This window comes from Octopus sinensis, linkage group LG4 (genome assembly GCF_006345805.1).
Source record: "Octopus sinensis linkage group LG4, ASM634580v1, whole genome shotgun sequence".
Taxonomy (NCBI): Eukaryota; Metazoa; Mollusca; class Cephalopoda; order Octopoda; family Octopodidae; genus Octopus; species Octopus sinensis.
In genome coordinates, this window is record NC_043000.1 from 150,665,454 (window position 1) to 150,690,826 (window position 25,373).

Sequence of the window (25,373 nt, forward strand, 5' to 3'; positions counted from 1 at the left end):
ATATGGGCTAAGATATGAGTAGCGAGGAGGGGGGGCAGGAAACCAGCTTGTTTTATGCCAGCAGAACAATATTGGTGGAAATGAAATATAAAAAATGTAAAGCACAATCTACAGGATGTTAGAATTTTCATTTTAACTAAAGGAATTATTGATGTGACAAAAATTGGCAGGCAGTAGTTAAAGTGTTCAACAGTTTGAGTGCTATAATGTGTGTGTGTGTGTGTGTTTGTGTGTGTGTGTGTGTGTGTGTTTGTGTGTGTGTGTGTTTGTATGTGTATGTGTGTGTGTGTTGAAATCATGCTATGATATTAAGATAGATTTAATGAATTCAAGAACAATTATGTTGGTGGTAATGACTCATAGCCAATTGGTGATATATATATATAAAAATATGGAAAATAAAAGACAAACAATAAATTACTTTGAAATGGTCTTTGGGTAAGTGTATGCACATACACATGCATATAGTAGAATAATGAAGAGAAAGTTCTTGGTAGAGTATTACATATATCTGAAAGAATGAGTAGAAATGACTTTTTTGAGGGGATAATTTTTATTTTAATCTTAATAAAAATTATCCCCTCAAAAAGGCCATCTCTACTCATTCTTTCATATATGTATATATATGTATATATACGTATGTGAATTGACAAAAGTGTAGAGTGTGGAGTGAAAGCTTTTGAGGTGGCCAGAATGACATCCACACACCTACACATACATGCACATGTTAAGGTCACCAGCCCTCTTCCACATGCACATTCTTTCTTATACACACGCATGCACATCTTCATTTTGGGATCACCAGTACTTTATTATCTCCCCTTCTTCCTAGCACTCCTGTGTGATCCCACTGTCCAGCAATCACCATGATAGATCGCTAGCAATTACACATTCTTTATTTTTCTTTCTGTGTTCCTTTTTGTGGAAGAGCTTAGGCTTGAAATGTTATAGACATTTTCACTTCCCAAGCGTTAAACTAATACATCTGTTTTTGTCTACACTACCTGTCTTCATCTTTTATTTTTTTGTGAATTCTCCCTATACACACACACACACACACACACACACACACACATATATATATTATATATATATATATATATATATATATATATATACACATAATATATGTATGTATGCATGTATATGTATGTGAGATAATAGTTTCACTTTAAGAGTTTTAGTATTAATAGTGAAACTATGAAACTAAAAGTATCTCACGTTGCAATAGAGATGTTGTTTCACTTTTGACACATAATACTGAAATAGTGTAAGAGATAAGAGATTGCTCTGGGCTCGCATTGGGCAAGAAGTTGAAAATTTTTTGGGCCCATGACACTGCATGTACCCTAAGTAAGGCATGTGTAAAATTTGAATGAAATTGGTTGTACAGTTCTCGAGTTTTAGGGATTCGCACAGACAGACAGACACTCTAGTCCTGTGGCAAACAAAGTTTTGTGAGTTGATTTGGTAGATGAAAACTGAAAGAAACCTATTGTGTGTGTGTGTGTGTGTGTGCATATGTGTATTTGTTTGTGTGCATGTGTGTGTGTATGTATGTGTGTGTGTGTGTGCATGCTTGTCTGTGTAAATTTGTATTTTACTCACCTGGTTGTAGACAATGACTGCTAACAATGTATTTTTGTAGTCCATTGTGAAACCATGTCTGGGTTCGTTGATGCGTGTTGATATGTTGCATGATCTTTGTAAACAAAAAGCTTGTTCTTACAATGGTGTTTGCATTCAGTTCTCCATGTAAACACAACCAAGCTGTTTACTGGGAAATTTTTAGGGGTTGGTGATAGGAAAAGGCACCTAGTCATAGAATACTCTGTCCCAACATACCTTTATCTAAAGGTATGCAAACATGGAAAAGTTGATATTAAAATGACAATGATGATGATGCAATCGTGATACATTTCATTGAATGGCTTTTCATGGTTATTGTTAAGTCAAAGACCAACTTGTCCTTCATGCTTACTCATTTGCCAGCATGGGTATTTACACTTGTGTGTTTGTGTGTTGTGTGTTGTGTGTGTGTGTGTGTGTGTGTGAATACACTAAATATTTCAAACCCTTTGTAAGGTTAGGTAGATAATCCACATGGGTTTTTTCCTTCTTTTTTTTGTTTTTTAATTTAGAAACTGTGACAAAGGAGTGCTGGAAAGTCCCTGGCTTTAAGAGTATCGCAAAAGGCCCAGATGGAGGCCCAACCTTCTGGGTTCTTTTACAGGGCTTAGAAAAACTGAAGGACCAATGTTATACGTGTGTGAATCTGAGAGGGGAATATGTTGAATAAAATCATAATTGACTGATCCTCCTGTATTTTCATTTAGTCAAAGCCAGGAGCTTTTCAGCACCCCTTTATAACTTATTTTATGACTATATATGATTGGTATCATTGGTGAAGGGAAATTTTCTTGACCCTTGAGTCTCAAGAATTGTTTTACTGGAAACGAATATTTGTTGGCATATAATGTTAGGTATTTTGTATTAAATAATATCAGTATGGCTGATTTAAGTTTCATGTCCATAATGGCATTTAGATAACAGTAGGCGACTATTGTTATCATTAGGCCTAACTCATCATAAACCAAGTATCACCATGAATAATATCCAAACTACAGTGGAAAAGGCAAGCCACTGGATTTGGTTAAAAAGAGATTAGCGATGGCTAGGAGAATATTGAGCGAAAGCTGATAACAGTAGATTTAGCAAGCAAGGCCTCATTTCAGTGAACGGGGCCGGTGCGCTATGATGCTGTTGAGAGATATGCCCTGAAATGGCATGCATTCTCTCCTGATGACCTCATAAACTTGCTAGTAGTATCTGATATGCTGAGCTTTCCGTTGGTAGCGCTTGCATCTGCAAGTTGTTTGCAAAAAATCTAAACTGTTAATCTTTATATATAAAATTGAAGTTGTGTGTGTGAGACTCTGTCTGCTCCGATTTAGATTCCTAACTACTCCCACATTTTGCGTTGCAGTTTAACCAAAAGTGGGTATCTTATAGTCGTCATTCATATCGAGCCCTTCTGGGTATTAGTGCACGTCAACGATGAATCTACGATTTAAAAAAAAATTTACCATCATTTTTCCGCATTTTTAATGATTTTTGCTCGGGTTATACATGGGAAGTAACTCTCTAAAAATGCTTATATAGTTATTTTCCTTACAAACCTGAGCAACGCCGGGCGATACTGCTAGTTAATTATATATGAAAAATTGTTTTTTTTTCTTTCTTTTTAAGTGCCTGTACAAGTAATCATGAAATACTTCTCGGTGTATTATGGGAAGCAGTTGTACACAAATTAGCTTTAGTCCGTGTTGCTGCTGCTCGACTGTTTGAGGTGAGTGATTTTTATTATTTGACAATTAGCAATTTGGGAATTATTACACTTTTTATGTATGTTTTTAAAAGTCATTCTAGAGCAGAATGGCTTTGTTTTTCTGTTTGAACATTAATATTTATAGAATGATTGATTGTAAAATAATTGACTTTGCTTTGATTTTGATAAACTCCTCACTTCATGTTGTCTCATGTGACTGATATTTTGTTTTCAAGTTTATCAAAACTGAATGTTAAACATAATATGCATTTAGAACATAAATGAGTGTTTCAGGTAGAAAAAATGACACTGAAGTTAATATCCTGTCATTGTTTTGCCTTTAGACAGCCATGATCAAACGGAACTATGATCAAAGACATTCCACTTGTGAACATCCCGTCTTTTATTTCAGATATGGTGTATCCAGCACTACATTACCTAATGTGTACTTTCCAGTTTTAAAAGAGAGTATTGTTTTACAGTTTTACTTGTTTCAGTCATTTGACTGCGGCCATGCTGGAGCACCGTCTTTAGTCGAGCAAATCGACCCCGGGACTTATTCTTTGTAAGCCCAGTACTTATTCTATCGGTTTCTTTTGCCGAACCGCTAAGTGACGGGCACGTAAACACACCAGCATCGGTTGTCAAGCAATGCTAGGGGGACAAACACAGACACACAAACATATACACACACACTTATATATATATACATATATACAACAGGCTTCTTTCAGTTTCCGTCTACCAAATCCACTCACAAAGCATTGGTCGACCCGGGGCTATAGCAGAAGACACTTGCCCAAGGTGCCACGCAGTGAGACTGAACCCGGAACCATGTGGTTGGTTAGCAAGCTACTTACCACACAGCCACTCCTGCATTATATTTTAGAGTTATGGCTGCTATTTCTTGCAGGTTATTTGATGTATGTGTGGCTGTCTGATAAGAAGTTTGCTTCCCAGGCATATGGTTTAGGGTTCAGTTGTGTTGTGTGTGTGTGTGTTGATTTTGCATGACAGTTGCAAACAGCTGTCACCATCATGCAAGCAGTGTCCATTTCCAATCTTCCATGAAAACATGTCTGGTGATAGTGAAATATAACATCATCATCATCATCATCGTTTAACGTCCGTTCTCCATGCTAGCATGGGTTGGACGGTTCGACCGGGGATCTGGGAAGCCAGAAGGCTGCACCAGGCTCCAGTCTGACCTGGCTGTGTTTCTACAGCTGGATGCCCTTCCTAACGACAATGCGTTATTTGGAAACAGATAAGAGTTGGTGACAGGAAGGACATCCAGGTGTAGAAAATTCTTTCTTAAGTACTGTCTGGCCTATGTAAGCATGGAAAAGTGGGACATTAAAACAATGATGATAATAACAGAATTTCCTCCTTTGGCTTGTTTATCGATTATTGAGTTAAAGATGAAGTAGAAAAATGGGGTGAATTGGTGAGTGCAACATAACATGATTGTCATAGTTTTAGAAAAGCTCTTATATTATTTGTACTTGTATAATGTCTTTAAACATATTTTGTAAATTAAATCATTGGAGTAAAGTGTTGCTACGATAGTTTCACATAGTGTATTTATTCATAGTTTGGAACTTGGAAACGACGCTTTTGTTTTCTTCATTCATCTATTCTTTATAAATTTAGATAATTACTTTATAACAAAAATGTGTGCAAATGAATGAATGCTGGGAAAGTAGCACACTTGAATAATGCGTTACACACACACACACACACACACATATATATATATATATATATATATATATTATATATATATATGTTGTATATATATATATGTTGTACATTATAAAAAAACAAGGAGAGAAAAAAACATATATATATATATATATATATATATCATCATCATCATCATCGAACGGACGTTAAATGATGATGATGATGATATATATATATATGTTTTTTTCTCTCCTTGTTTCTTTTCTGTGTATCTTTCTGTCGAAGAGTGTAGGCTCGAAACGTAAAAGACTTTTTCTATTTCTATTCCTGAGCGCTATACTAATACATTTGTTTGTTTGTACTCCACCTGCCTTCGTCTTTTGTTTATTTTCGTATACTTTCCCTTTATATATATATAAATAGATGAGGGTATTTTTCCGTTGTTAACAATTAACACGGAAAAAATAGATAAATAGTTACCAGGGTAGTAAAAAATCACACAAGTAAAGAGGTTGTAACTCCTTGTTTTTAAAGGTAGAAACTTCGGGTTTACGTGGAATTTTTTGTATAATATATAAATAAATAAATGTAGTTTAACACAGGTATAATTTAAATACTTTTACTTCTGACACATGTTTTGAAGATATCACTGATATTATTCCAATGGAATAAATGGTGTAAAACAATGTAATCTTCTCTTAAGGGAAGTGAAGAAATGAAACTCATCAATAAGACATTTTAACAGAAAATGATGGATATGTATAGGGATTTACTGAATGCTGTTAATACTGTTTGAAAAAACGTTATATGATATAATGTCAGAGGTAGCCTATAAAAAGAGGAGGGATATTTTTTTGGTGAGTGTTAAATATAAAAAGAAAATTAATGTTTAAATTATATATAATGATAGAGATTACTTATATGAACTAAAGGTGTGTTTTTGCCAATGTTTACATCGGTATGCACGCTCTATAACCGTGTTTGCTAGGGGATTTTTAGAAAAAATAATTAAAAATAGTTCAGAATTATTTCAAAAATAGTTATGCCTATAATAATTGGTGCATTGGGAACTGTAAGCAAGGATATAGTCAAATGGTTGATGGTGATTGGAATAGAATGCCCTGTAGAGCTTCTACAGGACGTTTGCTTTTTAGGGACAGGAAAGATTATCAGAAAGGTTTTGAGCCCTTGAAAGATTATTGAAAGGTTGTGGATATCTACTACAGTCACAAGTAGTAACATAACTCATATAAATTCTATCAGGAATAAGAACAAACCTGAGCCAAATCAAATAATAACTAGCAGTATCTGTGGAAATTCCTTGGTAAATACATTTTTGAGATATTTGGAGCATCCAGCTGTAGAAACTCTGCCAGATCAGATTGGAGCCTTGTGCAGCCATCTAGTTTGCCTGTTCTCAGTCAAATCGTCCAACCCATGCTAGCATGGAAAGTGGATGTTAAAGGATGATGATGGTGATGGAAGTTTATACAGAACCATAAAAATTAGTGATTCTTTTGAAATTGTATGTTCTGCACTATTTTCATTAAAAATAAAAAAATAAAAACCTTTTGGTTTTTCTGGATAAAGTTGTAATTGAGGGAGCACAACTTTGCCAATCTGGCAGGAGTTCAGAGTTTCATTTTATAAATTCAAGGGCTTCACAATGATTACAGAGAATGCAGATTTTTTTGATGGTCTCTCTCATTTTCATTTTCTATTCTGTTTTAAACATGTTCTCTTATCTGTTGTAAATTCTCTTTTATTCATATTTCCCCTTCTCCTATGCTTGCTGTAGTGAGTGATACAACCCTCGGCTTCTCTTTATGTCGTTACCTATCCTATCTCATTCTGTCTCTCGTTAGTCGAAGTCATCTGTCATCCATATTTTATAAACAAATATCAATTTTCAAGTGAGCCGACAATAAACGATTGCAGTTATGTGCATGTGTTTTAAATGATGGGTAATATAAAAAAATTTAGTTCAATAAAAATGAAATTACACTTTTCATTATCCACTCACCACTGTCACCACCACCAGCAGCAGCAGCAGTAGCAGCAGCAGCAGCAGCAGTATTATAGTTTTCAGTAACAAAGCTCAATCTATGTTGTTTGCCAATCAAGATTATTTTTATTTCGTTTCATTTCTGTTCAATTATTTTGTCTCATAGTTACTTTTCTTGCTGTTAATGTATCTACCAAGTCTGACAATACAAAGTTCGAATAACAAATTAAAAAAAAAAAAAAATAATAACATCCTCAGCAATTTTACTAAGTTATTTCACTTTCATTGAAAAAATTATTTCTATCTGTGATAAGTTTATTATTATATATCTAGTCTAAGCCTTCTTTCTTCTGTCCAGCCATTGATGTATTTGTCAATGTGGATAAATAGATAAATAGATTGACAGTAGATATAAAAAAACTGAATATTAAAATGCTATATTCTTGTCAGTTGCAATAATATATGATATTTAAAATTTTCCTCTCTTAAACACTTTATATTTCTCTCTTTTTCTCTCCCTACTTCTTACTTCAATAAACTTTTTAACCGTGTCATTCTCCTCTTCACACCATCATCATTTCTCTCTTTCTCTTCGCCTCTCACTTCTCCTTACCACATGACAGCGTACTGCGTTGGCTGGCATAGCATCACTACTCAGTTTCTGCCTCTCACTCACTATATAACTGCCCTCCCCCTCTCTCTCTCTCTCCCTATTTGTGCATCTTTAACTTCATCACTTGAACATCATTTCTCTACTAAACATTGTATTTCTGACTCTATTTCTCTACATCTCTCCTTTCAACTATGTAATGACTATTACTCCCTCCCCACCACTCACATCATTAACACTTCTCTCTCATTCTTTTTCTCTCACTCTTTGTCTCTCTCCCTTCTACTAACCATGTGATAGCGTAATGCATTCACCCTTAGTGTATCAATAAGTAGATGATGATAGGGTGGTGAGCTGGCAGAAATGTTAACATGTTGGGTGAAATGCTTATGTTCTGAGTTCAAATTCTGCCAAAGTCAACTTTACCTTTCATCCTTTCAGGGTCGATAAATTAAGTACCAGTTGCATACTGGGATCAATCTAATTGACTGGTCCCCATCCCCCAAAATTTCGGGCCTTGTGCCTAGAGTAGAAAAGAATATGTAGATGATGATGATGATAATGATGATAATCCTTTCTACTATAGGCACAAAGCCTGAAATTTTGTGGGAGGGAGCTAAATCAATTACATTGACCCCAGTGCTTAACAGCTACTTATTTTATTGACCCTGAAAGTCTGAGAGGCAAAGTTGACCTCAGCAGATTTTGAACTCTAAATGTAAAGATTACTGAAATGCCACTAAACATTTTGTTTGGCATGCTAAGGGCTCTGCTAGCTCACCACCTTAATATTACTACTACTAATAATAATAACAAAAATAATAAATTTGACTAATACTTACGCATGAATACTAAAATATTAATTCACTTGAACAAGGCATTGTTTACACACATACACAAATACACCTATGTATGTATGTATGTACGTATGTATGTATGTATACATAATTTGTGTGTGTACATGTATGTAAGTATGTATGTATATATATTTATGAATACGGGAAGAACAATAGATTTGGAATTTAAAGTCCAAATGTTATTTTGTTTTTCACTGATGTATTGAAGACTTAATTAATGTTGGCAGTAGACATCCTTGACAATATAGTGATTAGTTTGAATTACTTGGAAGACATCTAGTGACTTTCTTGTTTGGTTATCAAAAGACAGGTTGTTAGATGTATGTCAGAACTGTTTGTTGTTAGTTCATGATTCAAACGAAAACGTTCGGTTACGAGGGAAGACTGAATCTAGATGAATAAAGAAATTGATAGTGACTTATAGACATAAGAAGCTATTTAAGGAGAGAATACTTAAGTGTTATGAACTCATATTAGAAGATATATGAGTTTGTAGTAAAAGCTAGCCAAAACTGAAGTAGCTCAAACAAAAATTGAATTAAATGGTTAGATCTAAAAGAGTTTGCTTCAATATAGCATCAGCGGTGGTGGTGGTATTTCAGCAAACATTTTCAAAAGATAACATAATGGTGATACTGATTTTGTTGTAAAAATCTTGATAGTATAAAGGTGCAAGCGTGCCTGTGTGGTTAAGAAACTCGCTTTGCAATAACATGGTTCTGTGTTCTGTCCCACTGTGTGGCACCTTGGGCAAGTGTTTTTTACTGTAGCCTTGGACTAATCAATGCTTTGTGAGTGAATTTGATTAATGGTAACTGTATGGAAGCCCACATATGTACATAATTGTCTTTGTGTTTGTCAACCTTTCCCACTGCTTGTCACTTGGTATTGGTCTTTTTATATGTTTACAATGTATCTAAGTGGTTCGGCAAAAGAGAGCAATAGAATAAGTACCAGATTTTGAAATAAGCTCACATTGGATTTGTTGGATCTGTGTTGGATTTCTATGATTAAATCTTTCAAGGCAGTGCCCCAGTATCACTTCAGTTTGATGACTGAGATCTTACTAGTTCTATGAAATGCAAGTATGGAAAAGGAAATACAATGTTTTCTCTCTAGATTTTGCAACATTGTTAGAAAAGGGAATCTCATACTACTAGTAGTTACCTTTCTGCTTATTCACCTTATCATTTAAAGTCATGAGCTGGCAGAATCGTTAGCACGCCAGGTGAAATACTTAGCGGTATTTCATCTGCCGCTACGTTCTGAGTTCAAATTCCGCTGAGATTGACTTTGCCTTTCATCCTTTCGGGTCGATTAAATAAGTACCAGTTATGCACTGGGGTCAATATAATCAACTTAATCCATTTGTCTGTCCTTGTTTGTCCTCTCTGTGTTTAGCCCCTTGCGGGTAGTAAAGAAATAGAAATAGGTATCTCGTCTGTCTTTACGTTCTGAGTTCAAATTCTGCCGAGGTTGACTTTGCCTTTCATCCTTTCGGGGTTGATAAATTAAGTACCAGTTATGCACTGGGGTCGATATAATCGACTCAATCTGTTTGTCTGTCCTTGTTTGTCCTCTCTGTGTTTAGCCCCTTGTGGGTAATAAACAAATAGGTATTTTGCCTGACACTGTGTTCATCATCATCATTTAGTGTCTGTTGACCATGGAAACTACAGCTGGATGCCCTTCCTAACCACTCTGAGAGCAATGGGTGCTTTTACTTGCCACTGGTATGGGTGCCATTTGCATGACATTGGTATCTGCCACAGCTGTGATTTTACTTGGTTTGATGGGTCTTCTCAAGCATGACATAATGCCAAAGGTCTTGGTCATTGCCTGTGTGAGGCCCAACATTTGAAAGGAGTTTTTCACATGCCTTCGGTATCAGCCACTTTGCCCCCATGAGGCCCAGTGCTTGAAAGGTGATTTTTACATGCCACCAAGATGGGTGCCTGTTACGTGATATCAGCATCAGACATGACTACAATTTCACTTGGCTTGACGGGTCTTCTTGAGCACAGCATATCGCCAAAGGTCATGAGTCATCGCCTCTATGAGGCCCAAAGTTCGAAGCTAATGCTTCACCACCTCGTTACATGTCTTCCTGGGTCTACTTCTGCCACAGGTTCCCTCTACAGTTAGAGGTCAGCACTTCTTTACACAGCTGTCCTCATCCATATGCATCACATGACCATACTAGCACATTCGTCTCTCTTGCACTTCACATCTTATGCCTCTTATGCCCAACTTTTCTCTCTTTACTCTTTACTCTTTTCAGTCATTTGACTGTGGCCATGCTGGAGCACCGCCTTTAGTCGAGCAAATCGACCCCGGGACTTATTCTTTGTAAGCCCAGTACTTATTCTATCGGTCTCTTTTGCCGAACCGCTAAGTGACGGGTACGTAAACACACCAGCATCGGTTGTCAAGCAATGCTAGGGGGACAAACACAGACACAGAAACACATACACACACATATACATATATATACATATATACGACAGGCTTCTTTCAGTTTCCATCTACCAAATCCACTCACAAGGCATTGGTCAGCCCGGGGCTATAGCAGAAGATACTTGCCCAAGATGCCACGCAGTGGAACTGAACCCGGAACCATGTGGTTGGTTAGCAAGCTACTTACCACACATTAAAAATCTTCCAATATCGACTTTGCCTTTCATCCTTTTGGGGTCGAAGTAATCAATTTGCCCCTCCTCACAAAATTCAGGTCTTGTGCCTATAGCAGGAATGATTATTATATTAATCCCTATCTGCATTCTGAGAATGGAAGTATTTACAATGGGAATGGAATTGTTGTACAACACTTACTTTTGAATCCTATAAATTGGTTTTCTCTAATGTCTTCAGCTCTTTAACCCTTTGCCTGACCAAAGGATTTTCATAAGTTTGTCTTAAATGTCCATGCCCGTTTTCAGGCTTTTAGTTGGCCCTTGTTACATAGGTTCTGAGTAATATAAAACTTTCCTTTCATAAGTTCCAAATTACTTTGGTGGTTGAAATAAAAATAAATTGGGAATCTGTTTCAAATATGATGTGTGGATGCCTGACAAAAATCATGTGTGATCAAAGAACACTCAGAGGATTAAAAGAATTTATTTATTTTTATGCTAGACATAATGTGGTTTGCAAACGAGTGCTTGTGATGTTAAAGGTCTATATATTCATGGAAGGAAGTAATATTTCAATAGATTATATGATTGTATAGTATATAAATAAATTGATAGAAGTGATGAGTAGAGAATTTAATTATACAGAGATAAAATATGTCCAGATTTTATGAGGCATCACTGTGTGGTAAGAGGTTTGATTCCCAGCTATATAGTTCTGGGTTCAGTCACACTGCATGGTACCTTGGGAAAATGTTTCTACTATAACCTTGGGCTGACTAAAGTCTTGTGAGTGGATTTGATGGATGGAAACTGAAAAAAGCCAATCATATATAAAGGTGTATGTGTGTGTGTGTGTGTGTGTGTGTGTGTGTCTCCTTGCCTTGGCATCAAGTGAAAATATGTGGTCATGGAGAAATATTACCTTACTTGGAATTAGGTGAGGGTTGGTGATAGAAGAGGTATCTGGCCATAGAAAATCTGCCCCCACAAATTCTGCCCAGTCCATGCAAGCATGGAAAAGTGGACCTTAAAAGGAGGATAATGACTGATAATGATTTTATGAATACAAGGATTAGCTATTATGTGGTGCATATTAATTTAGAAGCAAATACGTGTTATTATATACTTAATTTTACCAAGTTTTCCTTTGTCGGCCAAGAGGTTTATTCTCAATTAATCCACCTATTTTCTAAATTATATTTTGCCTATCTATTGTAATATATTTAATTTACCAAATATATCTGCAGAAACATTTTGAAATAACTGTATTAAGTAACAATAAAGTCAATTAGTTCTACTAATAATAAGTAATAATCTTCACTGAAATGTTGATAATTCTCAAAATAAAAGTTTTATTTCCGTCTATTCAGTCATGCCTGATTAAAAGCTATGAAAACACCTTTGTCTTATTTTCTAAACTGACTGGTGTTTTCGCAGTCTTTTTATCTCTGCATCATTCACTTGGCCTTGTTCTTTTTTTCCTTTCTGCTGCTATTACCATGCAATTGAAGGCAGTTAACCTTTCTTTTTTTTCTTTTTTTTTTTTCATTTTTTTTCATCCAGTTTTTATACTTGTCTTGTATGCTATGCATTTTGCTAAATTTAAATTGCTGTCCCTTTTATATAACACTCACATTGAACACCAGTAACTATGTTTGTACTTTTTTTTACATACACAGTTGGTGTGGAATTACTGTCTTTTGTGCACACCAGCTAGTGTGAAATTGCTTTCTTTGTTTGCATCAGGTTCTATGACCAGCTGCAGACAAGTCTCTTATCCCTTCATAATGCTTTTTGAATGGTTCCTCTTTGAATTGCTCCCTTCCCTTACAGTAGTTATAAGCCAAAAAAAAAAAAAAAAAAAGTAAATAAAAGATCTAAATTATATATATATATATATATTTTTGTATTTTTCTTATATATTTTCCAGTTACTTATTCAGGGTGTCAGTGAAACTTTAATATCAACCCGCGTTGTTCCAGGACTCGTTACTTTGGCAAATGACCCAGAGGTGTAAGTTCATGTTTTTCATTGTCAGTTTTTATATACATCATGCGCTGCACAAGACATTTAGATATAGAATCATAAATTTATACACCATCATATACTGGAAGTAGGAAAGATAGAAGAAGAAAGAGTAAGGGAGAGGGGGAAAAACAGAGGAAAAGAAATCCAGCATGAATATAAATTTGTTTTATCAGTCATTATTTTGTATTTTATTATTCAATGAAGCCTTTGATTTTCATTTCTCAATTAGCTTGCTGAAATAGTTTAAAATTAGCAAGCATTTTTAAGTGAAGGTAATAAAAATTAAAATTTTTTCTTCTATATGTGTGTGTGTGTGGTGTGTGTGTGTGTGTGTGTGTGTTTAGAAACATTGTCAAACATGATGCCAACATCGTCACAATAATTGTTACTGCTATTATTCTCAGTTTTCTCATCGACAATAATTTATTTCGTTTCCAATCCTAGCCTGAAGTTTCCTGGTTCATGCCAGCATTGAGGCCTCTATAAACAGAACTGATTAAGTTATGCCAGAATAGAGAAAAACAAATGCGTGGATGATAATTGTTGTTGAAGATAGCAGTGGAGGTGTAGGGGAAGGTTTAGGAGAGAAGATAAGTTGGATATAAAATAAATTTGATGATAAATATTAAAAAAATCGTTATAAAACCCTGAAAATAAATAGTGTGTGTATGCATACATATGCCTGTGTGTGTGGTGTGTGTGTGTGAGGGTATTATAGTACTGTGATAGTACTGTGTGTAAATAGACTTACATATGCATGTAAGTGTACATTTAGCCTTACAGTGGTTGAACCTTTGAACTCTCTCTGTAAGATGGATGGAAGGACACGAGTTGCTCATCAGGATAGTTTTACTTTATCAGTAAGAGAGCAAGAGAGAGAGAGAGAGAGAGAGAGAGAGAGAGAGAGAGAGAGAGAAAGAGAGAAAAAGAGAGGTGGGAGGAAATCATAGCTTACAGCTACTTATGAAAAGTGCGAAGGATTTTAAAAAAAAATTTTTGACATTTGCATATCTGTCGCCATCGAGGATGAATTAATGAATTAATGCCACTTAGATATAACGGCCTTTCAACTGCATTGAACAATCCATTATGTGTTCTGAGTACCAGCGAAACTAGCCAAGTTGTCCATCACTACATTCTGCAGGAAGAGCCAGCAAGACTAAAATGTACATCAATTAAACAGATGCATGTAGCGTCACTTAATGATATTGTCCACAAAAACATTGACTTGGTGGTATTTTGGTTAAGTTATTTACAACAGCAGTGAATGTACTGATATGCAAAATACCCCTTTGTCATTGCATGTTTCATAAGTAGTTGCGACTATTCTCTCTCATTCTCTCTCTCTCTCACTCTCTGCCTCTGTCTCTCCCTCTCCCTATATGTGTGTGTGTAATGTATATGTGTGTGTGTGTGTATGTTTGTGTGAAGAGATGTGTATATGTATGATTGTATGCATGTCTCTCTCTTTCTCTCTCAGTATATATATGTGCCTGTGTGTGTATGTATGTTTATATGCATGCATATCTCTCTCTCTCTCTCCCTTTCTACATGTATATACATATATGTGCCTGTGTGTGTATGTATGTTTATATGCATATCTCTCTCTCTCTCTCTCTCTCTCTCCCTTTCTACATGTATATACATATATGTGTGTGTGTATGTGTGTGTGTGTGTGTGTATATTTGTGTGATAAGGTTTATTGATCGTGACATACAACCAATATTTAAAGCTCCATGCATTTGGTTCTAATCTATATCCTACTTTGCCAAGTATTTTAAGCATCTCAGTGACTACCTCATATAGGCCAGCTGTTTTTCTCTGCCTTCATATTCTTAATCATCCTATGTACTATATGGCTGTCAACATGAATAGCTTCTATTGACTCTACTTAGAATAGACCCTCTTTCCTGAGCATTCTCCACATTCAACAGCCTTCCATAGCTTTCTTTTCAACATCATTGAGTGCAAGTATGCTGTTATCATTCTATATCATCATCATCGTTTAGCGTCCGCTTTCCATGCTAGCATGGGTTGGACGGTTCGACTGGGGATCTGGGAAGCAAGAAGGCTGCACCAGGCTCCAGTCTGATCTGGCAGTGTTTCTACAGCTGGATGCCCTTCCTAACGCCAACCACTCCATGAGGGTAGTGGGTGCTTTTTACGTGCCACCTGCACAGGTGCCAGGCGAGGCTGGCAACGGCCACGATCGGATACTTGTGTATATCTGTGTGTGTGTGCATGCGTGCATGTGTGCAGGTGTGCATATATACACACACATGCACATATATGTATGTGTGTCTGTATGATCATCATCATTTATTGTCCGTTGTCCATGCCAGTATTGATTGGAGGTTTTGACCAGGGCTGGCAAGCTGGAAGGCTGCATCAGACCCCTGTCTGATTTGGCATGGTTTCTATGGCTGGATGCTCTTCCTAATGCCAAACATTCTAAGAGTGCAAGGGGTGTTTTTATGTGCCACCAGCACAGGTGCCATTTGCAGGACACTGGTATCTGTCATGACTGCAGTTTTACTTGGCATGATAGGTCTTCTTCTCAAGCACGACATAATATCAAAGGTCTCTGTCATTGCCTCCGTGAGGCCCAACACTTGAAAGGAGCTCAACCACTTTGCCTCCATGAGGCCCAACACTCAAAAAGTGCTTTTTACGTGCCACCGGTACAGGTGCTAGTTACATGACACCAGCACCAGCCATGACTATGATTGCATTTGACTTGACAGGTCTTCTTAAGCACAGCATATTGCCAAAGGTCTCAGTCACAAGTCATTGCCTCTGTGAGGCCCAAAGTTCGGAGATCATGCTTCACCACCCTGTCCCATGTCTTCCTTGGTCTATCTCTACCACAGGTTCCCTCCACTGTTAGAGATTGGCACTTCTTTGCACAGTTGTCCTTGTCCATATGCATCACATGACCATACCAGTGCAGTTGTCTCTCTTGCCCATCACATCTGATGCCTCTTATGTCTAACTTTTCTCTCAAGATGCTTACACTCTGTCGAACATGCATGCTGACATTGCACATCTGTGAAGCATACTGGCTTCATTCCTTTCAAGTCTATGCATATTCTCAGCTGTCATAGCCGATGTTTCACTGTTGTGTAGCATAGTTATTTGTACACAGGCATCATCCAGTTTGCCTTTCTCTCTGAGAGAGAGGCCCTTTGTTGCCAGCAGAGGTAGGAGCTCTTTGAACCTTGCCCAACCTAATTTTATTCTCAGTTATGCTCTTGGAGCATCCACCTCCACTACTAACTTGGTCACCTAGATAACAGAAGCTATCTGCTACCTCTAGCTTATGCCAGTGGCAACTGATGGAGTTTATTTTCTGTACATTTTGGGTGTTTATTGTATCAGTGCATCTTCCTCACACAAAAGCTATTTTCTGTTAACTTTCCTTTGATATTGCCGCACCACTTTTATGTCCAAAGCTTACATCGGGTACATCTTATGGTGTTTTTATCTATGCCTTTTCTACAAATCAAGCAGGGCCATCTATGTGAAGAGATATGTGATTTGTGCCTTCCTACTTACAAAAGACTTTTGTGTTTGCTACCACCACCACCACCACCACCATCATCATCATCATCATCATCATTTATTTCTCCATGCTCCTTTGGGATGTGCATGCATTGAATACATAATGTTTCGAGTATTTCTATCCTGTGTATTCTGTGATGTTTTTTTTCTTTTTCCTTTCCTTCAATGAACTGCATTCTTTGTCTAATTCCAATTGTTCGGATAGTCTTAAATCAGCCTATCATAGTAATGTCAGCCTCAGCAGATTGTTCTTCCATGCGAAGACTTTCTCATTCCCCGTGGTTCAAGCTGCTCTGAATGAATAGAACAGGTGTGTTTATCATGTATGTCAGAACCAGAGAAGTTGATTTCTTGGAAATCAAGACTTGGAGTCTTCTCTATTGCATCATGGTTCTATTTCAGGTGACTATTCTACTAGGTGAAATATGAATATATGTAAATATATTTAGCGGCCTAAATGCTATTGAAGATTGTTATTTTTTCCTTGCTTTTTAAATTTTTATATTATAGTTTTTATGGATGATAGACAAAACCTTTTAAATTTTGATTTTGATTTTTCCAGTTTCAGCTCATGAGCTGTGGCCATGCTGGGGCACCGCCATTAAAATGTTGACTTTTCATTATGTACACTTTCTGCATATTAGAATGGCACTTTAAATATTTATGGTTTCGTTTTTGGATTTGGTTTGCAAGATTCTTTATATGAGTTTGTGTGTTGAAGCATATTCTGTTGTGTCTGGAGAGAATCATTTTCTTTTTGTGCCTTATAATGTAACACACTCACCAGTAAAATTTCCACTTATTTCTTATTTTTATTTTCCTAAAATTTTCATTGTCTTGCAACCATTTCAATGGTCTTGACTCTCAAGACTATTGAAAAGGTTGCAAGACAATGAAAATTTTAGGAAAATAAAAATAAGAAATAAGTGGAAATTTTACTGGTGAGTGTGTTACATTATAAGGCACAAAATGAAAATGACTCCCCCCAGACACAACTAAATTTATGGTCTTTTCCCAATATTCATCAAATCTGTTTTTAGTTGTTTGGTTGGTTGTCTACAACTTGACAACCTCCCTTGGTTATTGATCTTGGTTTATATTGATCTCCTGACAATGTTTGCTACCTTTATTAACTTTTTGTAACACTTCTTAAAAATAATTTATATCAGTCACCTTTTGATGATAGCTGACTATATTTCAAAACATTTTTTGAAAAATTTTTAACTCCACCTCATATTCCCCTACAGGCATATACCTATTTCTTTATTACCCACAAGGGGCTAAACATAGAGGGGACAAACAAGGACAGACATAGGTATTAAGTCGATTACATCGACCCCAGTGCGTAACTGGTACTTTAATTTATCGACCCCGAAAGGATGAAAGGCAAAGTCGACCTCGGCGGAATTTGAACTCAGAACGTAACAGCAAACGAAATACCTATTTCTTTATTACCCACAAGGGGCTAAACATAGAGGGGACAAACAAGGACAGACATAGGTATTAAGTCGATTACATCGACCCCAGTGCGTAACTGGTACTTTAATTTATCGACCCCCGAAAGGATGAAAGGCAAAGTCGACCTCGGCGGAATTTGAACTCAGAACGTAGCGGCAGACGAAATACCACAAAGCATTTCGCCCAGCGTGCTAACGTTTCTGCCAGCTCGCCGCCTTTTATACCATATCTGCTCTCTTTTAATTTTGGGTCATAGGATATAAATCAAATACCTTGACTATAACTGCACATGGGCATGGCTGTATGGTTAAGAGGTTTGCTTCACAACTGTGTGATTTGGGATTTCGTTCCATTCTGCAGCAGCTTGCGTAAATGTTGTCTACTGTAGTACTGGGCCAACCAATTCCTTGTGAGTGAATTTGGTAGATGCAAACTGTGTGGGGGGGAGCCAGGTGTGTGTGTGTGTGTATGTATATCTTTGTGTTTGTCCTCTCCTATCTCCTTGACATCTGGTGTTGGTTTGTTTATGTCCTTGTAACCTAGAGGTCTGGCAAAAAGAGACTTGTAAAATTAGCACTAGTCTTGATTTGTTCTACTAAACTGTTCTCAGTGATACCCCAGTAAGGCTGCAGTCCAATGACCGAAACAAGTAAAAGAAGAAAAGATTGTATTAATACTAGAGTACTAATACAATATTGATCATGGATAGCTAAATATATGGACTTCGGAGTGTGTTTCCAATAGCTTGAATTAAGATTGAGCTGACTGGCTGTATATTGTTTTTTTTAACAACTCACCAGGATTTATTTAATTCTCCTTTCCAAGATGCTGAGCATTAGTTACAGAGGGTGACTTGTTAAAATGTAAATAGAATTGTCAAAAATGCAACACATGGGATCTTATTTCACAGTAGTGCCAAATAAGTATGAATGTGACTATATACTTATTCATTTGCAAACCATGATTTATCAGCACTCAGCTAATTTATATTATTTACATTTGATGGATATTTGTCCTCATCTTGTTTGTTGTTAACACAACGTTTCGGCTGATATACCCTCCAGCCTTCATCAGGGGTCTTGGGGAAATTTCTCATTCGTAAGGTATTTTTCTATGTTATTATTATTACTATTGTTGTTGTTGTTATTATTATTACTATTGTTGTTGTTGTTGTTATTATTATTATTGTTATTATTATTATTATATTATTATTATTATTATTATTATTATTCAGGTCACTGCCTGGAATCTTGGGATTAGTAGCCCTTGTTCTTAACCACTGGTTAAGAGCGCGGGCTACTAACCCCAAGATTCCGAGTTCGATTCCAGGCAGTGACCTGAATAATAATAATAATAATAACAATAGTAATAATAATAGCATTGAAAAATACCTTAGGAATGAGAACCCAGGTTCGAAATTTCCCCAAGACACCTGATGAAGGCTGGAGGGTATATCAGCCGAAATGTGTTAACAACAATCAAGATGAGGACAAATATCCATCAATTGTAAATAATATAAATAATGTACATAATTCCTCATCTCTTAAATATAGAACTGTATTACTCAGGTACATTATAATAATGACTTGCAGTAATCACTGTTTCGTTTACTTTTTCATAAGTAGCATCTTGTTACTATTGATTGGTATCTTGGAAGAGAGACATAAACGAACCTTGATGAATCAAACTTGGTCAGTTTGATTCTTATTTCAAGCTACCAAAAAGGCCTTTATAGGGTCAAATTAGATATTCCTTTCTACTATAGGCCCAAGGGCTGAAATTTTAGGGGATGGGGATAGTTGATTACTTTGACCCTAGTGTTCAGCCGGTACTTATTTTACTGACCCTGAAAGAATGAAAGGCAAAGTTGACCTTGGTAGAGTTTGAACTCAGAACGTAAGGACAGACGAAATGCTGCTAAGCATTTTGGCCAGCATGCTAATGATTCTGCCTGCTCACCTTCTTAGGGTCAAATTAGATACTGATACTGAATACATATGGATATGACTTGCATTCATACAGCTGCATTCTTAAGTTTGTAGTTTATTAAGAGGATCTCTTTTATGCATTTTCTTAAACCATCTGATCTGGGAGGACCCTGCTGCCATCAGGAAAATGTCCTTGCATGATATGTAAAAAAAAGATTGACAGGAATTTTATATGGTACACCCAGTGCTAACTGTGAATGCATAAGAGGTATAGTGGGAAAACAAGTAAGGTAACAGAATGTAAACTTCACATGCAGCTGATGTACAAGAACCTGAAGTCCTAAGAGAACTTGCAAAGTAGAGTCCATCCACTGCCCAAGTGGATCTCTAAAAGTAATTGATAGTTTCTGTTGTTGTGGAGATCTAATTTGTTGCAGGGGCAGGTGTTCTGAGAGCATAGAAGCCAGAGTAATAACCAGTTGGAGAAAGATCTGAGAGCTGTTATACCTGTTGGTAGCAAAGGGCTTCTCCATCAGAGTACTTCTGTGTCAAGTGTGATACTACGGAGGCGCAATGGCCCAGTGGTTAGGGCAGCGGATTCACGGTCATAGGATCGCGGTTTCGATTCCCAGACCGGGCGTTGTGAGTGTTTATTGAGCGAAAACACCTAAAGCTCCATGAGGCTCTGGCAGGGATTGTGGTGATCCCTGCTGTACTCTTTCACCACAACTTTCTCTCACTCTTACTTCCTGTTTCTGTTGTACCTGTATTTCAAAGGGCCGGTCTTGTCACTCTCTGTGTCACGCTGAATATCCCCGAGAACTACGTTAAGGGTACACGTGTCTGTGGAGTGCTCAGCCACTTACACGTTAATTTCACGAGCAGGCTGTTCCGTTGATTCGGATCAACCGGAACCCTCATCGTCGTAACCGACGGAGTGCTTCCCCCTTACTACATTGTAATGTGACCTGAGCCTTGATCTTAGAAGATTTGCAATGGCTAGAAAGAAATGAGACAGGCATGCTCCATAAGAGAAATCTGGTTCAGTGTGGAAGATAGAAGACTGCATGGGCATGTGATGTATATGAAGGGGTGTCATGGTCTTGAAGTAAATGGAATCTGTGGAAGATGGATACCAATGGTGACTTGAGATAAAGAAGTGCAGACAGATCTGAAGCCATTACACCTCATGGAAGAGATGATAAAAAGGACTGTGTTAACTGATGGGATTGTGTGGGAATAAAGCTGCCTGCCCACTAGGATGTGGTAAAACAGGCATTAAAATTATTATATTTATGTATATCACCATCACCATCACGTGACCGACCAGTCCATCAGATGTAGTTACACATCGCTGGTCACAATGCGTTCGCATTGTTTTAGCCTTCAAATGACGCCACCCCGCTGGCTAAGCGAGCAGGCCAACAGAAGAAAGAGTGGGAGGAAGAGTGGTGAAAGAGTACAGCAGGGATCACCACCCCCTGCTGGAGCCTCGTGGAGCTTTTTAGGTGTTTTCGCTCAATAAACACTCACAACGCCCGGTCTGGGAATCGAAACCGCAATCCTACGACCGCGAGTCCGCTGCCCTAACCACTAGGCCATTGCGCCTCCACATATTTTTGTATATACAGACATTTATTGCTGAACATATGCATACATATACATGCATGTCTGCTTACTGTCTAGTCTACATCATTGATCTCTTGATACCTGCTCACCTCTCTAATACCCACATCACTTACCCATCTATCTCTTGTCCTTCACATCGCACATCTTCATCGCTCATCTGTATATTACCCATCATACCACTGTTACCCATATCCTTTTCACCTATGCCTTTTTATCTCTTGCTTCTTGTGCCCATATCCTATCACTCATCTCTCAATCACTCCCCACTTTTATTAATCGTACTGTACTGTACTGTAGGTGTAACTAAGGATGGCAGTGGATCTCTCTTCTCTTCCCTGCACATTGCACTATCTCTTCCCTATGCCTTTGTTGATTGTCTTCTGTTTGCCATACATTACATCCATATCTATTCCTTGTCTCTCACTCACTCCATCCTCTTCTCAGTTCTAACTGAGCTATACTTTCAATATGATTGGAGATAGTAGTAGATCGTTTTTGGTTTACCTTAGAGTACTTCCAGTTAAGGTAACTAAAGTTGTCACATCATCTATTCTGACTCTCTCCTCATTACTTCTTTGTGATACTCACTAGTACAGGGCACATGTACTTTCCATTATACTTGAATGCTTGGCTTGTCATGCGTGAAATACTTTTAATCATAGGTCTGCTTGGTCATCATTGACTTGAGCTTAAACAATAACTATATATATCTGCTCCTTGCACTAATTCTTAAGCAAAAGAGCAAAAAGTATTTATCTTAACATTTTGAAGTTTTAAAGGAGTTGCAATGCTTAAAATGGCTTTCAGCACGTTGCACTAGCAATTTAGTATCTATATACAAAAACTAAAGTATTCTTGACATTTATAAGTATTTCTATATTTTGATTTTGATTAAATATGAACATTTTCAGGAAAGATTTTACATTTGTCCCAGTTTTGTGGCATACTATATTTTAATATTTAAAAATCCATCTGGTTGAGTTTAAACTGCAATAATTTGTGTTCTTTGAATTGTTTTTGAATTTATTGGGAAAACCTATTCAATTTATTTCCATTTTGACATGGTTATATTCAGTGAAAAAATTTAAGTGTTTTTGAATAAAAAAAAAATGTTTTTAAGTGTCAGGTAAGAAGAGTTATGCTTGATGTTTGCTTTCTTACCTCTCACACGTTGCACTCAACATAGTATGAAACTGTATTATTTAATCAACTCTAGCTTAATCTTTAAAAAAAAGTTCATTAGATTAATGTTTTAAATATATAGATCCATATTCAGATAATTTTACACCTGACCTCAAAACTTTTAGTTAGTTGAAGTCAACTTGTTGCCAAATACATGCATACATATAACTGGAAAACATTCAAATATAAACAAGTGTAATAATCAGAATAAAAAAAGTATATCGCATTAATTTTAATTAAAATTGATTAAGCATTTTAGAAACTGAATTTATCATAAATTTTAATGTCATATTTCAGTTTTAGTTTTATTGGAAGATGTTATTTTTGCTTCTTTTAGAGATGATATATGAGATTCATAGATACAAGTGAAAGCTACAATTTTACCGTTAATTAATTATAAATTTGTTACCAATTAAAAATTGTCAACATCTTGCATATAACACTGCTTGGTTTTAATTCTCCCATAATAGTTTTATGCTATTTCAATGTTACAATATGTGTATATTTGATAAATTCTTTCTTCTTGTGGGAGATAAAAAAGTTCTAGATCTAACAAACAAGGTTTCTGAAATCTGTTATCGATTAATTCTTATTTATTTTTATACTTAAAGAGAAAATATTTAATTATCAAATGTTTTATTACTACTGTAAAACTTAATCTCTCGATTCTGATAATTCTTTCTTGCCCTTCTTGCCAAGAATCCTCATTAACTTTAATTACTTTTTTTCCTCATTACAAGTGTAATTTCATTTGATTGAAAATTCTTTATGGCTTACTACATTCAGGTGTTAGTCTGCACTTCATAGAAAAAAATCTTGTATACTGGAAAATTTTTTGAAAACTTGATTCTGTTGCTTTACCTGTTGGTTACTTTGTGATTAAAACTTCAGTAGTCTTGTATAGGGCTGTTAACCATTAGGTTACTATTATGAGGTTATTTTAATGTATATCATAATTTTATCATACTCTTTTACTCTTTTACATGTTTCAGTCATTTGACTGCGGCCATGCTGGAGCACCGCCTTTAGTCGAGCAAATCGACCCCGGGACTTATTCTTTGTAAGTCCAGTACTTATTCTATCGGTCTCTTTTGCCGAACCGCTAAGTGACAGGGACGTAAACACACCAGCATCGGTTGTCAAGCAATGCTAGAGGGACAAACAGAGACCCACAAACATATACACACACACTTATATATATATACATATATACGACAGGCTTCTTTCAGTTTCCGTCTACCAAATCCACTCACAAGGCATTGGTCTTGTACATTCTCCTCTTCATTGCTGTGACTGTCTTTGCGATCATCCTCATCACCATCATCATTGTCACTGATATTGTTGACGCCGTCGTCATTGCCATCATCATCATGCCTATTGTTATTTTGTTTTTCCATGTTGGCATGGGTTGGATGTAAGACTTTGTTATACAATACACATCATAGCCCCAGGTCATCCTACCCACTACCATTTCTTGGTCTCTTTTCATTCTTCTTGCATTCTCCATTTTCATCACAGACACCCAGATGCAGTGCAAGGGATTTTTCCTACCATATACCTGACATTTCCTTTCATTTCTTTGTCCAACATTGCACACACGTACATCAAATCCTGCACTCCTAAATGTGCATATTACATTTGAAAGAATTTCTTGAAAAGCATATCGTAAATCTGAATGATATTTTACTCATTTTCTGACTTAGTATTGTTGTGAATATAGAAATAAAAAAATTGACTTGGTGCTTCATTATTAAGTAATTAACCGATGGTGGACAAAGATCCTGAAACATGCGTGTCTCTAGATGCAGGCCTGGCTGCTGGGGGTGTTTGTCTCCCCTTCGTAAATATATAAGGACAGTAAAAAATGTGTCAAAGCCATCAAGAAGTGTCGATGCTTCCTAGGGCTAAACAATGTCACGTTAGATTGACAGTATACAACCATACTATAGAAAAGTAATACTGAATTGATTCAATTTTTATTTTGTTTCTTTTGCTATAATTGCATAATTTGATATGGTTTATAAAATGGCCCCTCTTTAACTTTTGTCCTTTGTTCATTTTTTCTGATTAACTTCAACCTTTTACCTTGATTGCCAAAGACTGGCATTCCATGTTTCCTTTGACTGTATGTACTCTAGATCCTGTTATTGTACATAGGCGCAGGAGTGGCTGTGTGGTAAGTAGCTTGCTAACCAACCATATGGTTCTGGGTTCAGTCCCACTGCGTGGCATCTTGGGCAAGTGTCTTCTGCTATAGCCCCGGGCCGACCAATGCCTTGTGAGTGGATTTGGTAGATGGAAACTGAAAGAAGCCTGTTGTATATATGTATATATATATATATATATATGTGTGTGTGTTTGTGTGTGTGTGTCTGTGTTTGTCCCTCTAGCATTGCTTGACAACCAATGCTGGTATGCTTACGTCCTTGTCACTTAGCGGTTCGGCAAAAGAGACCGATAGAATAAGT

General features: G+C 36.6%; 1 protein-coding gene across 3 annotated transcripts in view; it reads left to right on the forward strand.

Moving 5' to 3' along the window:
* Positions 1–25,373, forward strand: part of LOC115210333 (RAB11-binding protein RELCH homolog) — a 313,025-nt gene that overhangs the window by 128,352 nt on the left and 159,300 nt on the right. For all 3 annotated transcript variants that reach the window (XM_036502568.1, XM_036502569.1, XM_029778868.2), the window contains 2 exons: positions 3,250–3,349; positions 13,050–13,132. In XM_036502568.1, the coding sequence (XP_036358461.1) occupies positions 3,250–3,349; positions 13,050–13,132 (183 nt within the window). The remainder of the gene's footprint in view (positions 1–3,249; positions 3,350–13,049; positions 13,133–25,373) is intronic.